This window comes from Lytechinus variegatus, chromosome 7 (assembly GCF_018143015.1).
Source record: "Lytechinus variegatus isolate NC3 chromosome 7, Lvar_3.0, whole genome shotgun sequence".
In the NCBI taxonomy this organism is placed as follows: domain Eukaryota; kingdom Metazoa; phylum Echinodermata; class Echinoidea; order Temnopleuroida; family Toxopneustidae; genus Lytechinus; species Lytechinus variegatus.
In genome coordinates this window covers 16,475,722-16,495,052 of record NC_054746.1, presented here as the reverse complement: position 1 = coordinate 16,495,052, position 19,331 = coordinate 16,475,722, and the positions used below count along the sequence as shown (strand labels likewise).

Genomic DNA, 19,331 nt, shown 5'->3' with positions numbered 1-19,331 from the left:
CCTCAATGTACACCGATTGACACCACAGTTTTCGCTGTGCATGAACATTTCCACTCTGTCTGGTAAAGGAAGTACAGAGTTATGCTATGAACCTCTGGCTAGTCAAACCAGTCTGTCAGAGCCGAGATTAAGAAACAAACAGAGCAAATAATTCATTACAGGAGACCTCGACACATCAATGAAAATTTGATTTGCCCGCAGGAGACCCATCCCTGGTGAGCCAAGCCAGCTAGACCAAACCTGCCTGCCTGCAAGCCTGCCCTGGAGTGTGGACATACAACAAGACTGGCAAATATGGACAGCAAATATTCTTATTTAACCGTGTTCCCATTTCTTACAAATTAACATCCATGGAATAATGAACATAGATGAAGTATCATAATGACTAGTTTACATGCATTTCCTATGCACCGTCCATTCATTAGTTCAGTGGGAAATTAAAAACATACAAGATACTGTATAGGCCTATACTTGATTTGCTATTAATCATAATTTTGATGTTACAGGAGTTGATATTTAAAGGTCAAGTCCACCCCAGCAAATAGACGATTTGACCAGACAGAGAGAAATCAAACTAGGATTTAACGCTGAAAATTTCATTAAAATCAAATGTAAAATAACATGATGACATTTCAAAATCTTGCTTAATTTCAGGAAGCACATCCTGGTTGGTATGCAAATGAGAGAATCAATGACATCACTCACAAATATAAAAAATATACTAGGAATAAGGGGATTAAGCCCTCCTCCTTCCAAATAAGCTCCTGAAATAAACTTTTGGTACATGAAGATAATATGGAATCCAGAAGAGACAGAGAAAAAGTTCCCATCCTCCAGAAAACATTTTCACTATGATACATGCGTGCATGTCTCAAGGCTGAGATTATATTTTAGGGGAAAGTTCATTGAAAATAAAGGTGTTTCAAGAAAAGCAGAAAAATACAGAAAATTATTGGTAAAGCTTCAGCGAATATATCCAAAGACTACCGGTAATTTAGGAGTTATGATTTGTTTTCTTCTTTTTTTAATTGAACAGCTGTCCCAAAGAGCATGTAATATTGATTACATACTTTTTTAATTATGATTACTGAAACAATTTACTTACAGAAAGGTATAAAATGATGTGACTGATTATTTAATGGAGCAAGAGGGGGAGGAAATAATAGTAATAATATTTTTCAGCTCACATTTCATGATTTCACTTTACCAGAACTAGATCTACTGTGATAGAACGGTGATAATTTTACAGATTTTCTCATAAAAACCATTGTTTACTGCAATTACTTTCATTTTTTTCTGATAAAAATCATTTGAACAGGAGCTAAAAAAAGACAATAATATGCACACTGCACCTGCGTTACCTCTGCAAGGAGAGAAAAAATATCTCACTCAAATTTGAGTACATTGTTGGTTGCATTACCGTGGCAACGAATCTGTGGCTAATTCAAGTAATTGGCAGCCGTCATTGGTAATATTTGCTGTCATTGTGTGTTTGTCGATCACCATGATTATGTGGTTTGTGTTTGTAGGTGAGTTTAGGGATATTGTGTGTTTCCTTCATGCCAAACAAATACAAATTGAGCAACAAAATAGCATGTAATCTTAAGAAAACAACAAAAAACATTGGCATGATCAAATGGAGATACAAGCACAACTGTATGTAATATAAAAAAAAATACCCACATTCAAGAAAATCACTGGAGTCCTTTCCTGGCTCAGTGGCTCTCATTCTGATTTTTGTTTTATAAGAAAACATTTTTCAAAAAAAAAAAACACATGATTATCAAAACTCCCTATTCTGAGACAGCATCAAAAATCTTGAATGTAAGAAAAAATATTGTAAGAAATAAATCAATTTGTGTTGTACTTCACACTGTTTATTTTCATAAATTTTTGTTATTAGCCTATGTTTTAGTGTTTCCAACACTTTGAGTCAAACAATGTCTCAAACAATCCATACAAAAATATATAGGCCTACATGTATACTGCTTTAAAAATTTCATCCAACGAAAACACTGCATTTAGTGATAGAGCTCTACAAGAGATTGTGTTTCATCACACAAATGACACAGACATGCCACACTCTTCATTACATGAATGTGATTATTCACCTGTATTCACCTCCATGATAGTCACTCCATGTGTGAAAATTGAGGTGTTTCTTAACCTGGGACGTGACCTACATTTTCCCCCAGAATAGAGCTCCCATAAAGGACCCAGCACCATGGTTATAAATTATGCAGTTCTACTGTACAGCAGTCAACCATTCTTAGCCATACCTTAGGATTTCAACAGTACTTAAATGACAAACACATCAAATACATGGTCTATAATGTATATCAAAGCATCAGACTTAATTTGCAAAAGTTAAATTGACTGAGACAGGGGCAAGGATTTTAAAACACAAAATTAAAGTTTTGAAAGTAAGAACATTCCTTTGACATTTTAAGTCGGATTTCATTTCATTTTTTCATTTGATTTATCAATTCAACCATTTTTAAAAACACAATAAATATACTAGTAATATTCAAAGAACAATACATCAAAACAATACAAAGTAAAAAACAAGTGGAACGCCTCTGGCAGTCTCGCCTGCATTACACAATTTGATATAGCAGCAGTGCTTCCTTTGAAAACAGCTAATGAATAATAATTTACAGAAGAAAACACTAATATGATAAAAAAATATTATGTCCATTGACCCAAAATTACCTTTGACCATGATCATGTGACCAAAGACATGTGCAAAAACAATCATTCATACATGTACTTGATTACCCTTATGTCGATGTTTCATGAGCTAGTTCAATAAACTTATTATGATGCCAATTCAACACATACTCCCAACACGGCCAGAGTTCATTGACCTTTAAATGACCTTTGATCTTGGCCATGTTCCTGAAATGCACACAGGGTATTTAGGGATACATTGCTGAGCAATCTTATATCCAAGTCTCATGAACTAGATCCATAGACTTTTAAAGTTATATCAATTCCACAAATACCCCCAACATTACCAAAGTTTGAAGATCCTAAATGACCTTTGACCTTGGTCATGTAACCTGAAACTAGCACAGGATCTTAAAGGATACTTGATTGCTCTTATGTCCAAGTTTCATGAACTAGATCCATAAAATTTCAAAGTAATGATGACAACTCCTCAAATACCCCCAATATGGCCAAAGTTTGACTTTAAGTGACCTTTGACCTTCATCATGTGACCTGAAACTCGCACATGATATATAGGGATACATAGTTGCTCTTATGTCCAAGATTCATGAACTAGATCCATAAACTTTTAAAGTTATGACAATTCCTCAAATAACCCCAACATTGCCAAAGTTTGTTGACCCTAAATGACCTTTGACCTTGATCATGTGACCTGAAACTGGCAGGATCTTCAGTGATACACTATTACCCTTACGTCTGAGTTTTATGAACTATGTCCATGTTAAAGTTATGACAACATTTCAAAAACTTAACCTTGGTTAAGATTTTGATATTGATTTTCCAACATGGTCTGAGTTCATTGACCCTAAATGACCTTTGACCTTGGTCATGTGACCTGAATCTCAGGCAGCATGTTCAGTAATACTTGATTACCCTTATGTTCAAGTTTCATGAAATGGTCCATATACTTCCTAAGTTATGATGAAATTTAAAAAACTTAACCTTGGTTAAGATTTCAATGTTGACGCCGCCGCCATCACCGTCGTCGGAAAAGCGGCGCCTATAGTCTCACTCAGCTAAGCAGGCGAGACAAAAAGTGGTTAGGGAGTCTAAAGAAGCAAGAAAAGCAAGTCGATTATGAAGGGCAAGTATCATAAATATGAAACTTTGAAAGATTATGAACCATAAGACTAGACTAGTATCACCCTTTTTTTCAGACCTTTGCATGATTAGTATTCTCCATTTTACCTCCCACCTGTATTTTAAGTGATCTTTTTTAAAGGGCACGGCCTCTCAAGATGTCTCAATTCTCACTAAGAAGTAGGCCTTCCCCTTGTGTGTGCACTCGCAAACCTACTCTGGGCACATCTCAACCCCCTGATCCCTTTCAGCACGTATCTCTTCAGCGTTGCGGTGTTTTTTTTAATCTGATCTGCCAACTCAATTATAATTGACATGTATGTAACGGCACAACATCAACTTCACTCTTCCCCGAGTGATATACGGTGGATGATCCAAGGATTAAAGAGACTGAGCTCATCTTCTGATCCAAAATCCCTTTACCTTATCCACATTATGCAAAGCTTTCAGGTTATAAGCTGGAATGAGTTTGGCATCAGCAGCAGTGAAATCCTAATACCCCTGCAACATACTTGTACAGTATCAGAACACACAGCCTAGCATTGCGTCCTGATATTATAAGCTGCTTACAAACAGAAAAAAATATGCAGGAAAGCTACAAATCATTCCTAAAACAGCGCAACCTGATTTTCTGATAAGTAGTAGAAGTCTACAGCAGTCGAAGTCAAATGAACTAGTTCACATTGCACTCTGTGTATTTTTTTTTAATCTGGTAAAGGTGTTAAATTTGTGTTAATTATGAAATATGTTAATTACCTCTACAGTACAAACAAAAAAGTAAAAAGATGAAATATTGCATAAATCACCACGCCTAAAGATTATATTGTCGTAATTTTGTCTTAACCCTTTTCTCTTTTATTTTTCTATCAGCAATTTTAACAACCTTTCAACATTTAATAATCTCTACCAGAATTACAGTAGTGTCGCAAGAACCTTGTAATTAATACCAAGTCCATTTTTGTTCCAAGAATCAATCATGAATCTCTTGCAATTAATTGCAAATCTACGGTCTATTGTTGGTCTGCCTCTTGTAAAATGAAATAAAATCATTTCCATCTAGATATATCAATAGTAAATTTGGAGTTGATGGTGAATATTTTCTTGCAACATCCGCAAGTTTCTCACTCCTTTCCGCTCTCCCACCATCCCACTTGATATATCTTATTTTCATTCACTACTTTCGACTCTTTCTCCAATGATAGATCTGCACAAATATCCGTTCCCCACCATAACTTCATCTTCTGATTCACTCTCACCCCTTCCCTACCGTTCCCCAATTTCCTACTCCAATACCCTTCTTAATTTCTAATCCCACATCCCTCCCCCTGCTTCCTTCCCTATAGCACTTATTCCTTGCACAAGAAAGAGCAAGCTTACCCCCATACATGTATACCCGATCTAGCTAGACCACAAAGAAAAAAATGCAGCTAACTACCGGTACATGTGCAGATATACAAATGCTAGATGAATTATTTTAGACCTATGGCATCAAATAGATTCAAGGTTCTCGAAAAAATTACATAAAGAATTATATATATAATCCCGAATCAAGAATGTTCAACAACACATCAGCAAACTTATACTTGGGGAACTACAATAAACAGCATAGCATTTACTAGCACAACATTTCCCATCGATCAATATATTGGATAATTGGATTCAGACGAAATAGGAAATCTTGGGGCCCCCATGGATAAATAGTTCACTTTCGCTACCTCACTTTATCTGTTAAAAATGTATCTACATGCAGCTCTTGTATACAAGTCTGCCCCATCCACAATGGGCTTGTGCCATCACATAAGGTTATTGCGTCCATTCAGGCAATTTCGTAACACGACCATTCGAGAAAAGGGCCCCCTAAATTCCTAAAAGTTTGGGTCCAGTTCACCCAATCCTTTCTATATGCCTTATAATAGACCAGTTCGTAGTTACTTCATGGACAATTTTGGTCAAATGACCTTTCATTTCTTTCATTATGATAGGCAGATTTCAAAGCAAGATATTAAGTAAGCTTGCCTTACATAGCAGGATGAAGAAAATGAATAGACCAGGTGACTAGAATAACACACCAATGAACACTTTATGAAGGTATTTGTTGCATTCCTACTTTGAATGCATATCATAGCATGTTGCACAATGTACTTGGCAAACTGTGAAATACCAGTCGCTCGTGGACGCATTGTTGTTTTTTGTGGATGTAAATGAAAACCACAATTCAAAAGAATATATGAATAATCAAGACATCAAAGTTGGTGCTTATCTCATTAGATTTTAAACCACCATGTCACTTTAGTACAAATGACCTTCCTCTGATCATGCGCAGAAAGGAACTATGAACTGGCTTATTTTCACAAAACATCAGGTTAATTGGACCTGTACATTCTTACATCTGGTTGATAATTTTCACAAAGTGTTGGGTTACCTGGAGTAGACCTTTGAGGGATTTAGGGTACCCATTTCTTGAATGGTCGGGTTATGTGATTGCCCGACCGGACACGATAACCCGATGCATGTGATGGCGGTAGCCTCCATGATGTCATGACTACATGTATAATACACTCTTAATTTCAAGGATTTTTAATAAATCCAGATCGGCGGTGGATAACGGCCAGCTGAATGTTAGATTTAAGTTTAATCTTAAGGATTAATTCAATATAAATCGAAAGATTTCCTAATTTCAAATACTTAAGCTTTATATTCAAATTCAGAGTTCAAATCTAAATTTGATTATCCGCTGGTCACTATTTACAGTCACTCTGGATTTATTTCAAGTCCTTGCAATTTGGCGTAGGCCTATACATCCAATTTGATATAAAATTTGTTGTAGTGTGAAAGGGGGCAAGCACTCACCTTCTGAAGATCCCTGGAGCTCAATGATGACGTGTACCTTCCCAGCAGGTTCCAGGTCAATCTAAAACAGGAAGATAATAGGCATCGTCAAAACATTGTACAGATCAGACACAAACAATAACACTCACAGCCAGAAACACAGCACAAAATTCAGTCATGAATTGAACACTTTCAGTTAAAAACTGATTAATAATTATGTTTCTCATGGCTGAGTGAACACGGCCAATTCCACATTTCCAAGGAATCTATTTCACATCACAAAGATGCATGAAAAAAAATGGGAACATCTCAACCACTGTTCATTTCCTACAGCAGCACTGCATTCAGTCACAAGAATTGGTTCCCTGTTTCCACCTTCATTCACTTTGTACACAAGTGCGCACATACAAATCGACGAGTAGTTCCCCAAAACTACATTCTGGTCAAATGATAGATGCTGATGAATTTGTCTTTTAAATACATGCCTAAAGAAAGAATAAAACAAAATGCCACTTTACATACACATGTAATGGTTTGATACCCCAAGCATTACCAGTTTCTAGCAGTGTTCTATCCAAGGCCAACTTGTCCTAGACCAACGTTTGACCGTCCAAGGCCAAGGCAGGACATTTAATTACAAGGCTGGATGAAGCACATTATCAACTTAGATACAACATTTGGTATATATTTCAATATATACCCTTCTGAGAATCTACCATCTTCTTGTACTTATATTTTTTTATCTATCTTTAAATAAAGTTTGTTTGATTTACAATGTACTTCTGAAATCACACTGGAAGGCCTCATAAAAATGAAATCAAAATTACAAACTTTGAATGCTCTGGTGACTAAAAAAGTATCAGCCAAAATTATAATAAAAGACAGATCATTAATGGACGTGCAGGACTATAATGTGTACATATATTGGCAATAACAAAACAATAAATTCATTTATATTTCATGAATGCTCAAGAAAATCACACAAAGAATATCATACAATTCAATGCCAGGAAACAAGTCTAACACGTAAATCAATAAGTACATATATATTTAATACAATGATAATACTATTCATATGGCATTTATTCTGGCGTTCAAAGCTCATACGTAGGCTGACTCACTAAAAATGAGCATTTCTGCACAAACTGACATCTGCAAGCTTTACAAAATTGTCAGTGCTCACCCATGTTGTAAAAGTCTGTCAAACTTTATGCTTTCATTTGGTAGATGAGACCCAAACCCAAGAATATGTAAAAAGTTATCCCTATGGCGTATCTTTTTCAATTCCCATGACCTTTTCAAAGTGTAAACTTTTTATTGATAACACACTGTAATATAGCATAATAGCAGCAGTGCTGACTTTTAAAACAACTAATATGAATGATTTTTCATAAGACCAGTAATTTTTTAATTAATTACTAAGTTTTGTGACCTCACATGTCCTTTGACCTTGGCCATGCGATCTGAAACTTACGCCAGATGATCAATGATACTTGATTACCCATAAGTTTCATGAAAAAAGGCCTTAAAATTATTAAGTTATGATGACGTTTTCAAAAACTTTATCTTTGTGAAGTTTTCAATTTTGACAATTTTTATTGCAAAAGCAACTTATACAGAAAATACCAAAACTTAGGGGGCAGAGCCAGAAAACACCCCCCCACCCCCTACTCTATTATTAGTGATACGATAAATAAAAATCACAAATTGGAATGATACAAATAAGAAAAAAATCAATACTTGTCTCGATATTTATGTATTCTAGATAAATAACATCTTATTTCTTCATTTATTATTTACAAGATGAAAAACATCCACTTTCATTACAATAGTCAAGGCAGGTGTTCATCAAAACTGAACAAATGAAGTTCATTCAGTTTTCTAAAAAGAGAATGGAAAGGCAATGTTAAATATCGGAATATTACATTAGGTGATGTGATGAAATATGCTCATAAGTCCTCTTTCTTCTTTCATCATTCTGTGGCTAACAGCACATTAGGCGCCACAGTAATAAATCTAATTCATGTAACAGGTAGGGGACGAGCTGGCCTAAGCCAGGGCGCATCAACACCGCCCCATTTAGCCAATTACCACTGCCTTGCTGTGAAACCCGATACATATTCACCACTTTTCATTAGCTAGCCAGCCAGCAAGTTTGCCTATCAGTGAGCGGGCCTGTATGGCTGAATGCTACTGGCCTTACCCTACCCGTGTATATGATGTACGGATGACTTGGCATGATGACTGAAGATACCGGTTGATGGTGGCAAGATCAAGGGAGAAAAAAACTCTCATTAAATTTAAAGAGATTAATTCACCTTTACGATACCACGTTCTACCTTGCAACAGACTTTATTATCAAGGTTTACACCATCAAAGAATGCAGAATGAAATGCATGAAATGCCAAGAGTCATGCCAGCAATAGCTTTTTACTTTCACTTTGCACTTCTCAAGATCTCAAATGAAGGTAGGCAGTATGTGACATACCCTATACACATGTAGCGTCAATCATTACGGCATCTATAGTTTGTTACAAAAATGTCCCAGGATAAATGAAAGTCCATAAAGATCCATTTCTTACAGTCATTCTACAAAATGCTCCTATGACAATTGAATGGAGAGTACTTGTATGAGTGTAACAGTTTCAATGTCAGTTGTTTCACTGACTTCTGACATTCTGCTCTTTTTTTTATTAACTCTACATCTGATGAAGATAGCAAACACACTATACAATGGCTCGGCTATGACCTTTATACAGGTTATTCAAACAAAATAAAAACTTGCATTCAATTACTCTGATATAACATTATGAATCATTATATAAAAAAAAAATAGGTGTAAAATATTGCCAGTTTTTTAATTTTCAGTTTTAGGAGGTAAGCTTTCCTGTGTAAGGAGTGTCATATGGTATTCTCCTAAAAAAATCACTTTACATCTGACATTTTTCTGAAACTCTAACTTTAATCTCATGTCAAATACCAATTAAACAACATTGTGCCATGTTTGTAATCCCTTTTCGAATAATGAAGCACATAATGATAGGAACATGACGTGTTGCTCGCAAGGTTCGCATTCATTGAGCATTGGTGTCACCCTTGGTATTTAGATGAACTCTACGTGACAGACCTAGAGACAGCAATCCTCTCACTCCTGCACTGCCTTTGCCACCTTTCAATTCTTCCCCACTCCATTTCTCAATACAAGTTACATCTCTTTCCAGACACCACATTAATGGTCTCCACAGTCTATCATACCGTACTTCTCCCAGGTGTCTTGTTTTATTCCCCCCCCCCCCCCCACTTATACATGCATGTACCTTTACCTGTCCTGTCTCTATTACCCTCCCCCCCCCCCCCCCGAAACACAAACACACGCACACTCCTCCCAGTTCTGCAAGTACCTTTACCTGTCTCTATCACACCCCCCCCCCTCCGAAACACAAACACATACACACTCCTCCAAGTTCTGCATGTACCTTTACCTGTCTTGTCTCTATCACCCCTCCCCCGACACACACACACACTGCTCCCACTTCTATATGTAGTTGTAGTTTATTCTTCATCAAAAAATAATTCCTGTCAGCAGACGGCCAGCCTACTAAGGCCTATGAGTGATGACATAAAAAAGTTAAATAATAATGTACTTTTACATTTCTTTGTCTCTATTACCTCCCCTCCCCCCCCCCCCCCCCACACACACACTCCTCTCCTCTCAATTTTACCTGTACATGTGTGTACCTTTACCTGTCTTGCCTCTATCCCCTCCTACACACACACATACTGTACACACTCCTCTCATTTCAACATGAATACACCTTTTAAACCTGTCTTGTCTCTCCAATCCATGTCAACTTGAGCTGCTCTTTCTCTTTTATTGATTTGAATATTACATGAATGATACCTCCCATTATCAAAGCTGATTTATTTCATGTAACACCTGCAAACAAGATACCATATTCAATACATTTCAAACAAGTCTATGGATTTCCATTACACCTAACAGAAAAGAGAATGCTTTCAAAAAATTTAATTAGTATCCTTGCAATACAATGTTGTACAGCAACAGATTTTACATGAGTTTGTAGCATGAGAAAATATTTTTCAGTACATAAAATGTTTTCTCTACTCTCATTTAAGACATCCCATGATATCTATTCGTCATTAAAGCCCTTGAGGAAGCCAGACTATATGTAGTAACATGGAGTGAGAAAAATGGGATGAGTTAGAAAATGTATCAAGGGTGTGCATTTGCTGTACATGTATGTGGGTCAAAGTAGGTCCATTATCAAACACAGTCTGGTAACATTCTCATAAATTTCTTGTAATCCATGCAAAAGTTATCAATAAAAATTACTCGAAGCCCCCCCCCCTTTAGTTGTCTTGAAATATCAACTAAATGAGAAGTAAGAGTACATCCCAGGGGGCCATTTCATAAAGCTGTTTGTTATTTAAGAGCAACTTTAAGAACGACTGGTGAACCTTTCTACGTGCTAAACCATTGCCAATTTATTATACCATTTACCAAAAGAAAGGATCACCAGTCCTTCTTTAAGTCGCTCTAGTCTTATCTTATGAACAGCTTTATGAAAAACCCACCAGGTCTGCTCCTTGAATTGCCTTATGTCCAAGTTGAGTTAAAATATCAACTGAACAATAAAAAAGAGAAAGAAAGTAAAATACCCTTTGAAAACACCTTTTTTTTTTAAAATAATATAATTCCTCAATGTGACGGGAACGTGAACAGAATGTGCCAGAACATGACCGTAGTATTTATAATAATTTGAAATGAATTAAAATTGAATTGAAAAGGTATTGCATGTGGCCAAATCAAGTACAATTTACAATATACATTCAGAAACGATTCCCAGGGCCCGTTTCATAAAAATTGTTCTAATAAAATATTTGCAATAACAGTTAAAAGCTACTAAAATCCTTCAATCTGACTGGCTAATAGTAAAATTGTTATAGAAATTGTGCATTTATATCGTCATCATAACAATTCTTCATGAAAGGGTCCCTGGGCTCTGTAATTCGAGGTTTATTGATTAATCATACAAGATAATTGATTGCAAATATGGATTAATTTATTCAATCGTAAGAATCAACATCAATCGTTAAGTTTTGTGTTATGGGGCCATGATTTAAAAACATATATCGTATGAATAACTTGCAAGGCTCCTTGAACATGTAGTTGTCTGGACTGAAATAGCATATTGAATTTGAAGTGTAAATAAGTAATGATTAGAGCGAATGTAAAACAGGTGAATACATGTTAAGTGGCCATCTTGACATGTGATAGCAGACTTTACAGGAGGGGGATAGATCAAGGAGGATGGCTAGTTATTAGATGAACGCATTCCGCGAATTGCTCTCTTGCTGGCCTGTGTTATGCTCTGTCTATGGCCTAAACCAACATGCTAGCTTATTATGCATGCAGTCCGTCGGCAGCGGCAGTCGATTTTCATGTGCACGATTATTTTGTGTGTGAGTGCACATGTGTATAATAGAGGCGGCATGTGTACTGCGACCTCTATGTATGCCTCATTGAAGCTTGTGCAAGTGTGTGTCTGTATATGACATGAGCGAGTGTGTGTGTGTGTGTCTATGATGAGGGTGGGTATCCCTGTACATGTGTTGGGGTGGGTGTGCGTATGTTATCAAGGAGATGGGTGTGTAGAGAAACATATATGAATCTGTTTTACTACCGTATTGTAAAATATCATCTTGTACCCTCAAATCTTATCACCTACTGTTTAAAAAAAATGTAATCAGAAATGGAATCTCCAGTCCCAAACTTACTCAGCAAAATATCTCCTAAAAAGAATTTATGCAATATAGCCTACACATATGTAATGAAGAAAAAAGGGTTTTCTCATGATTGCTGAAGAAAAAATAGAATAAAATTATTATGAAATTCATTTATGAAATCAATTTCTAACCAAAAAAAGACTAAGAGAAAGCTTTTGAGAGCTCTGTTGTCATGATCTTCTATTCCAAAGACACTCTTGACTTTCATCTCTTCTAGCAAGATAGGTACATGTTTCACTGCATCTGTTCCTGTAAGCCTTTCGTGTGGGCCTAAATCATGTAGATATTTATTTCAAAAGGGTACTAAATTGTATTAAAGTGATTGGTTAACATTGGCTTGACTTTTTAAAAATCTGAGCTACAAGGTCACACTTGTCACCTGTGTCTGTGATATGTTACAAAAATGAAGCCCAGAAAAAATTGCGTTCAAAAATAATTATTAAGTGCTTCAAAAATTGAAGTATAAAGTGACCGGAAACACCATCTTAATTTCACCCCATACACTTATGTGTACTATTTAGGCGTCTATAAGACACCTATTTACAAAATCGGGGTTTGCCTTGTAGTTTTAGCTTTTCATTCTCAATAACGGTTGTTTTCAGGGTTTATTAGTCCTAATACATGCACTTGTACACATGTTTCATCTTGGTTTGAGAATTTTTAAAGCTGCTGCTCACAAAGTTAAACAATACCTTTAATACCATAAATCCCTTATTACAGGTTTAGCCATTGCAAAATGTATATTCCATATTTCACAGTTTTTCAATTTGTCATAGAAACTGATTTGTGAATGTTGTTGGTTTACATGCACACCTCGTTTCTGATATTTGGATGAAGCTATAAAAACTGACCTCATTAAAATAAAATAGCTTTATACCAATCTATTCGATACCGGTAAGATAATGTTTGATTTACCTATTTTACAAGTCATCTAATCCAATACGGCCATTGTCACACAGAAAGACAACTTAATCTAAATGATGAATGTTTTAGTATAAAGCAACAAGTCTTCAACAGATGAATGGTTGATCCTTTGCATGCTGATGTTGCAATTTTGCACATTCGTACAATTATACCCCATCCTCCAATTAGCCCCCTAAGAGTAATGCGGATAATTCAATAAAAATTGCGTTCACAAACTCCGAAAATAATCCGCACTATTTTTACGAGCACCCGTCCTGATAAAGGCAGATAATCGTCATGGCAACTGGACACGCCCCCTCCGATGCGGTGGTGTTGGAAAAGGGTGACCTTGTGACCGCACCATGGCAATTATCCGCATTATTTGGAAATGCGTTCATAAAGTCAAAATCTGGTCCCGAGGCTGCTATTATGCGGATAATAGCAGCATCAAAATAATGCGGATAACTCTGGTCCTCCTCCGATTTTACGACCTTATTATGCTGCTATTAGCCGCATAATTGGGTTTATGAAAGGGGTATTAAATTCAACGTAATAATTAGTTTTCTCCCCTACCTTAAAATCAGATAACTCATAAAGCTAGTACAAGGTAAGAGTTCTTTGATAACATCTTTATAATGATAAGTATGGTACAATATGGATATCATGAATTAAAGAAAATAACATGGGAACAATTGTTATTATTATCCCCCAAAAAATAATTCACCGCGCAAAGAGTTAAACAATATTTTGAGCATTTCTTCATGACTGCAGAGAGCAGACAAGTCAGACCAGAACAAATAGAATTAACATGAGTGGGAGGTATACCTTGTGTTTTTACTCAATGAAACTAAATCAGCTTCAATTACAATCAAGTTCTTAAAAGTTTGAAATATGTTATATTTAACAACATTTATTGAAATTTCATTTTCATGTAAAGTGGTTGTAAGACATATGCTCATTTCTAAAATCCTATATTCATCATGATAAAACGTCTACACAAGGTAGTCTAAGTTTGTATCACAAAACACAGAACAAGAACAAGATCAGCAGCGCAGTGTTCAGTGTTGAAAATATTAAGCTGATTATTTGTTTATCATCTTTAAATTTCTGCTTTTCTGAGCGCAGCTTTAGTACACAGTTTGACCCATGACAAGAAAGGTCTATTCTGGCAACTGCTTTTGTATAGGCTTCCACTGCGAGAGCAAATTTAAAGACTCAATGGTATTCAATGTCACATTCGCGATATTGAAGGTCGTAAAATCTAAGCTGATCATGTTTTCAAATGCATCTTTTTCGACATTTAAATTTTCCTCCACATCATGATTTCAAAGACGTTTACTTCTACGACTGGGAAAAAAGGACATTAAACACACCCTTTATATTTCAATTTTCATTATTATGCCTCTTGTAATCACATTATCAATCATGATTAACATCACCGTTTAAATTTGGAAACCGACATTGAACACACTCTAAACTCTATAGGCTACAGCTGGGAAAAATTTTCTGTTCCATTAGTTTCAATTTCAATCTCACTCCTACAAATCTTAGCCACTACTTAAAACTAAATCTGGTAGTGCACACCCCCACTTTTCAGAGCTACTTGATTACATGTAAAGTAAACCTATAAGAAACAGAAGAAATTAAGCTCAATTTTTATTGGAAATAACCTGATGAAGAAAGAAGAAAACAAATTATAAGTCACAAATTTTAAAAACTTACAGCATCAGTTTGGTTCATGAATTTGCTCTTTATTGCTACTTTATACATTTTTAAGTGTACATGTATTTTGTGTCACCACGAAAAACCACTTAACAAGAGCCACCATTGTCATTGTGTACGAGTAAGCTCAAGATTAAAAATAATGAAGCAGAGACAGAAAAATGTAGTCCAGTATACAGCATTAATGAAATTAATTACGAACAAGTCAAATGACACCGATTACCAATTAATTACACACACATCACTTATTCATCTCTCTTCCCTCTTTTTCTCTGTTTCCTCTTTTTAAATGTGTACCATAGATATGGATCAATTTATTCCATTATTTCAAAATGAAATCAATAACCACTTATCAGTTAATGACATCTATATATGTGACACATCCCTATAAATAATGATCCTTGGAATCTGTTACAATGCTTAGAGCATGTGAAGTATTTGCAAGAAAGCCCCTTTCATAGTGGCTCTAACAGCCTCTTTGTAAGAATGGACAATGTCATGTGCACTCTTAAAATCAACAGAATAAATGCTCAATTTTTGACCAACACTGGGTAATATACTGTCCACACAACAATTGGTTAAAATTCACCAGACTGAAGTTTGGTAGTTTGTGGTTGTCTGATTTTAAGGCCATTGCCCAATCTAAAAAAATACACAACCAATCAGCTTTCAGCTCCCACTATACTTGGTTATTTCACGTAACTTACTTTTTAACTGATACGACTTTAGAGATTACGGTAGCTCAAACTATCACACAAGTATATTATAGCATAAATTACAATATGGCCACGTCCTAACTACCATAGGACTATGAATATGTTGCATTTTGTGCTAGTTAGCAAAATCATATTAACTTTCTTTTAAGGATAGAATAAGATACTGCGCATTCCTTCACAAAAGTTTCTCAAAACTATTGTGAATGAATACTGAGGAGAACTATTTCATTACAGTTTTATTTATTCTGAATTTAATTAACTTCTCCATGCATGGGACCAACAATGATTTCACAAAAATGCAAAATGATAACAAAATAAAGACCAAAGCTTCCCAACTCAACTTCCCCAACTATGGAATGACAAAAAAAGATGACCAACCCGAATCAGGATAGTAATCTTGGCAAAATTACCACCTCTCATATGCCCAATGAAATTTACTAAACTTCGGTGAAAATGTTCCTAGGTCTCCAATATTTTCCCAATAATGGTTTTTAATGAACTGACATGCTCAAATGAGTAATGATTGCCCATAATAATTCTAATACTTTTTGGACTAACCAACAATTTACCAACTAAATTTACTAAACATTTATAGAGCACACAGCCATATGCAGTGGGGCAGTGCATGGGCAATTGCCCCCCCCCCTCACCTTGCCAGAAATTTTGAATAAACAATTTCAGAAAGTTCACCAAAAGTGTGTACAAAACCCTTCAATGTCACTTTAGAAAATTAAAAAGTCTCCGCGTTACAAGCTCAATTGCTTTGCTTCCTTACTTTTGAGTTTCTTTTTTTTTAAATTACGACCCCCCCCCCCCCCGAAAGAGTTTTCTGCATGCAACCATGATGGAGTGTACATCATTACTACCATGACAATAACAAATCCATTCTAACTCATTACCTCCATCTGATACCGGGTACTGTAATTAGTAATTGAGTAATCATCGCTCCCAATAGGCCCTGAAAATCAACCTTGATAATGCCAAATGAACTACACCATTAATGTACATATAATCATTAGATTTACATCAATTAATCACCAACCATTCATTGATACAGTAACATGTACATTGATGAGGAATGAGAGCTACATGTACATGGTGTCCCTGATACTAGTATCAATATGAATCTTTCTGGTTATAAATTATGAGTTTTTAGATTTCGTCTTTGGTCCAATTTTGATGGCATTTACACACTGTAAAAATGCAATTTGAAATATTAAGCATGCTGTTTAAGCATCACTCTAACAACTGCTGTTTAAAATTTTAGACAAGTTATTTAAGCAAGTTGTTTGAAGTTGTTTAAACTATTGTTTGACATTTTCAACAATTTTTTCAAACTTTCAACAATAATCATTAGAGTGATGGGTTTAAAAACAATGTGGCTAAAATTGTAAACAGCAATTTCTTGGTATTAAACTTACATGTACACTGTAGCCACTAATGGCAGAGATGCAATTAAAAGTTATTTCTATGCAACAGGGCCAAGAATTAAAAAAAAATAATACTTTTGTTACTTAAAAAGATAAAGGCCCAAATTCACAAAGGTGTTTTTGAAAACCAACGGTTGAATCCATGGTTTATGCGGATTTCCTGTAATTACGCTTATTTTACCGCGTAAAAAAAGATGTCCAATGCTGATGCGCGCTTTTCTCACAATGCGCCAAATTGACGCCTGTTGTCGTGGTTATACATGCTATTTTATTCATGAGTCCACTCTTCAAACAGTGGACTCATGAATAAAACTGCGTTAAACCATAGTAACAGGAGTCAATTCGGCACACTGTGACAAAAGCGCACATCAGCATTGGATATTTTTTATACATGCGCCGATATGCACTAAACTAAGCATAATTTATACAGGAAATATGCATAAACCATGGATTCAACCATGGGTTTTCAAAACCATCTTTGTGAATTTGGGCCAAAGAGAGTACAATTATCTACTATACCCTTTTCAATTTGTGTAAACCAACATGGTGTAGGAGATCAGAGAAAATGAACTAGAATGAAATTACTATAAGCACAGTTATACCCCTTTCATATTGCGCTTTTCACCGGCGAAGTTCGCAGCGAGGGGGAAAGTATCCAGTATGAAAGGTACACAGGAGAACTTCACCGGTGAAGTTCGCCGGTGAACTTCTCCACCTATAGAGGTGGAGAAGTTCGCCGGTGAAACTTTTCACCGGCGAAGTTCGCCGGTGAAAAGGCAAGTATGAAAGCAAACCGGTGAACTTCTCCTCGTTTAATGACGTCAGAGGTCAATTTTTTTCTCTCCCAAAGTCCCCTGTACCGAGATTCCGCGCGCGATAAGTTGCAAGCTCAGCTGAATGCTATGGCCAAGTAGATACCCTCGAACATAATTTTTTTTACTAACAATATTTATTTAAAAACACTTTTAACATGTATAAAATGCGCTAAAATATAAAAACAAGGTGATATTGTTTGTTTTTCTCGTAATACTTCCAAAATATGTTGTAATTAATTTTTTTGATACCTTTTTGTAATTTAAGGAAAGAAGTAATGTTTACAATTTTCTTTCGTTTTGTTCTGCAAACGCCAGTTGACTTTCGCCGGGGAAGAAATGTCAGTGCGAAAGGGTACATTTCTTTCTTCGCCGGTGAAGTGAGGAATGCGAGGCGGAGAACTTCGCCGGCGAAGTTCACCGTGAAAAATGAAGAGGGCAGTATGAAAGGGGTATTAGATATCAATACTTCCTTCACCTAAATCCTAACTTGAGGCCCCATTTCATAAAATTTGTTATCAATGTAGCTTATGTTATCATCTGATTTGATTGGCTGATCAGAAACTGCGCATTTGTTATTTTAACAAGTCTCAATGAAACAGGCCCCTGAACAGAGTTGATTATGATTTCTGTACTTTTTCTGTCTGCAGTTAAAAAAACTTAACACTGGGATCAACAATAAAAGTAAAACAATTTCTTGACAATTTTCCATCAGAAAGTGCATACAATAGTTTCTCTTTAAAGTCAGTGCCTACAGTAGGCTCATGATTTTTGACACAATTTGTCTTCTTTAAAAACGTAACTTCCTGAAGCTTAACAACTGACAGATAGACAGAAAAGCCTGCAAACTGAAATGCGTGAATTCTTATTCCTGTACGGGAAACGGAAGCAGGATGTCAGCATTCAAAAAGAGTTCAGAGATCAACTGAATAAAGGGTCCTTTCACACTCCAAATAATCTTCCCATAATAATAATAATAGCATGAACATTATTACTTAAAACAATGATTCTTTTGAAGCATGGCATACTATTTCCCCTGCTTTAGAATGCTGCTCGAGCTATTTCTTGCTACCAGTGAAGCAGGTGGGTGTTTCATAAAGCTTTTTGTAAGTTAAGAGCAACTTTAAAGCCTGTGTATAGCTTTGGTAAAGGGTCAATAATGTGAGTGATAATCGAATATCATCTAATATGACAGTCTTACTGAAGCGTAGAGACCGTTAGATATATTTCCAACTGCACTTCTCTGAGAAAATTTCAAATATTCAAATCTTGGATATATAGCGCCCTCTCTCGGCGATGCT

The 19,331-nt window shown here is 35.8% G+C and overlaps 1 protein-coding gene across 3 annotated transcripts in view; it reads right to left on the bottom strand.

Annotated features, from left to right (window-relative positions):
• Positions 1-19,331, bottom strand: part of LOC121418570 (calcium-independent protein kinase C-like) — an 83,800-nt gene that overhangs the window by 46,599 nt on the left and 17,870 nt on the right. For all 3 annotated transcript variants that reach the window (XM_041612505.1, XM_041612504.1, XM_041612503.1), the window contains exon 2: positions 6,661-6,721. In XM_041612505.1, the coding sequence (XP_041468439.1) occupies positions 6,661-6,721 (61 nt within the window). The remainder of the gene's footprint in view (positions 1-6,660; positions 6,722-19,331) is intronic.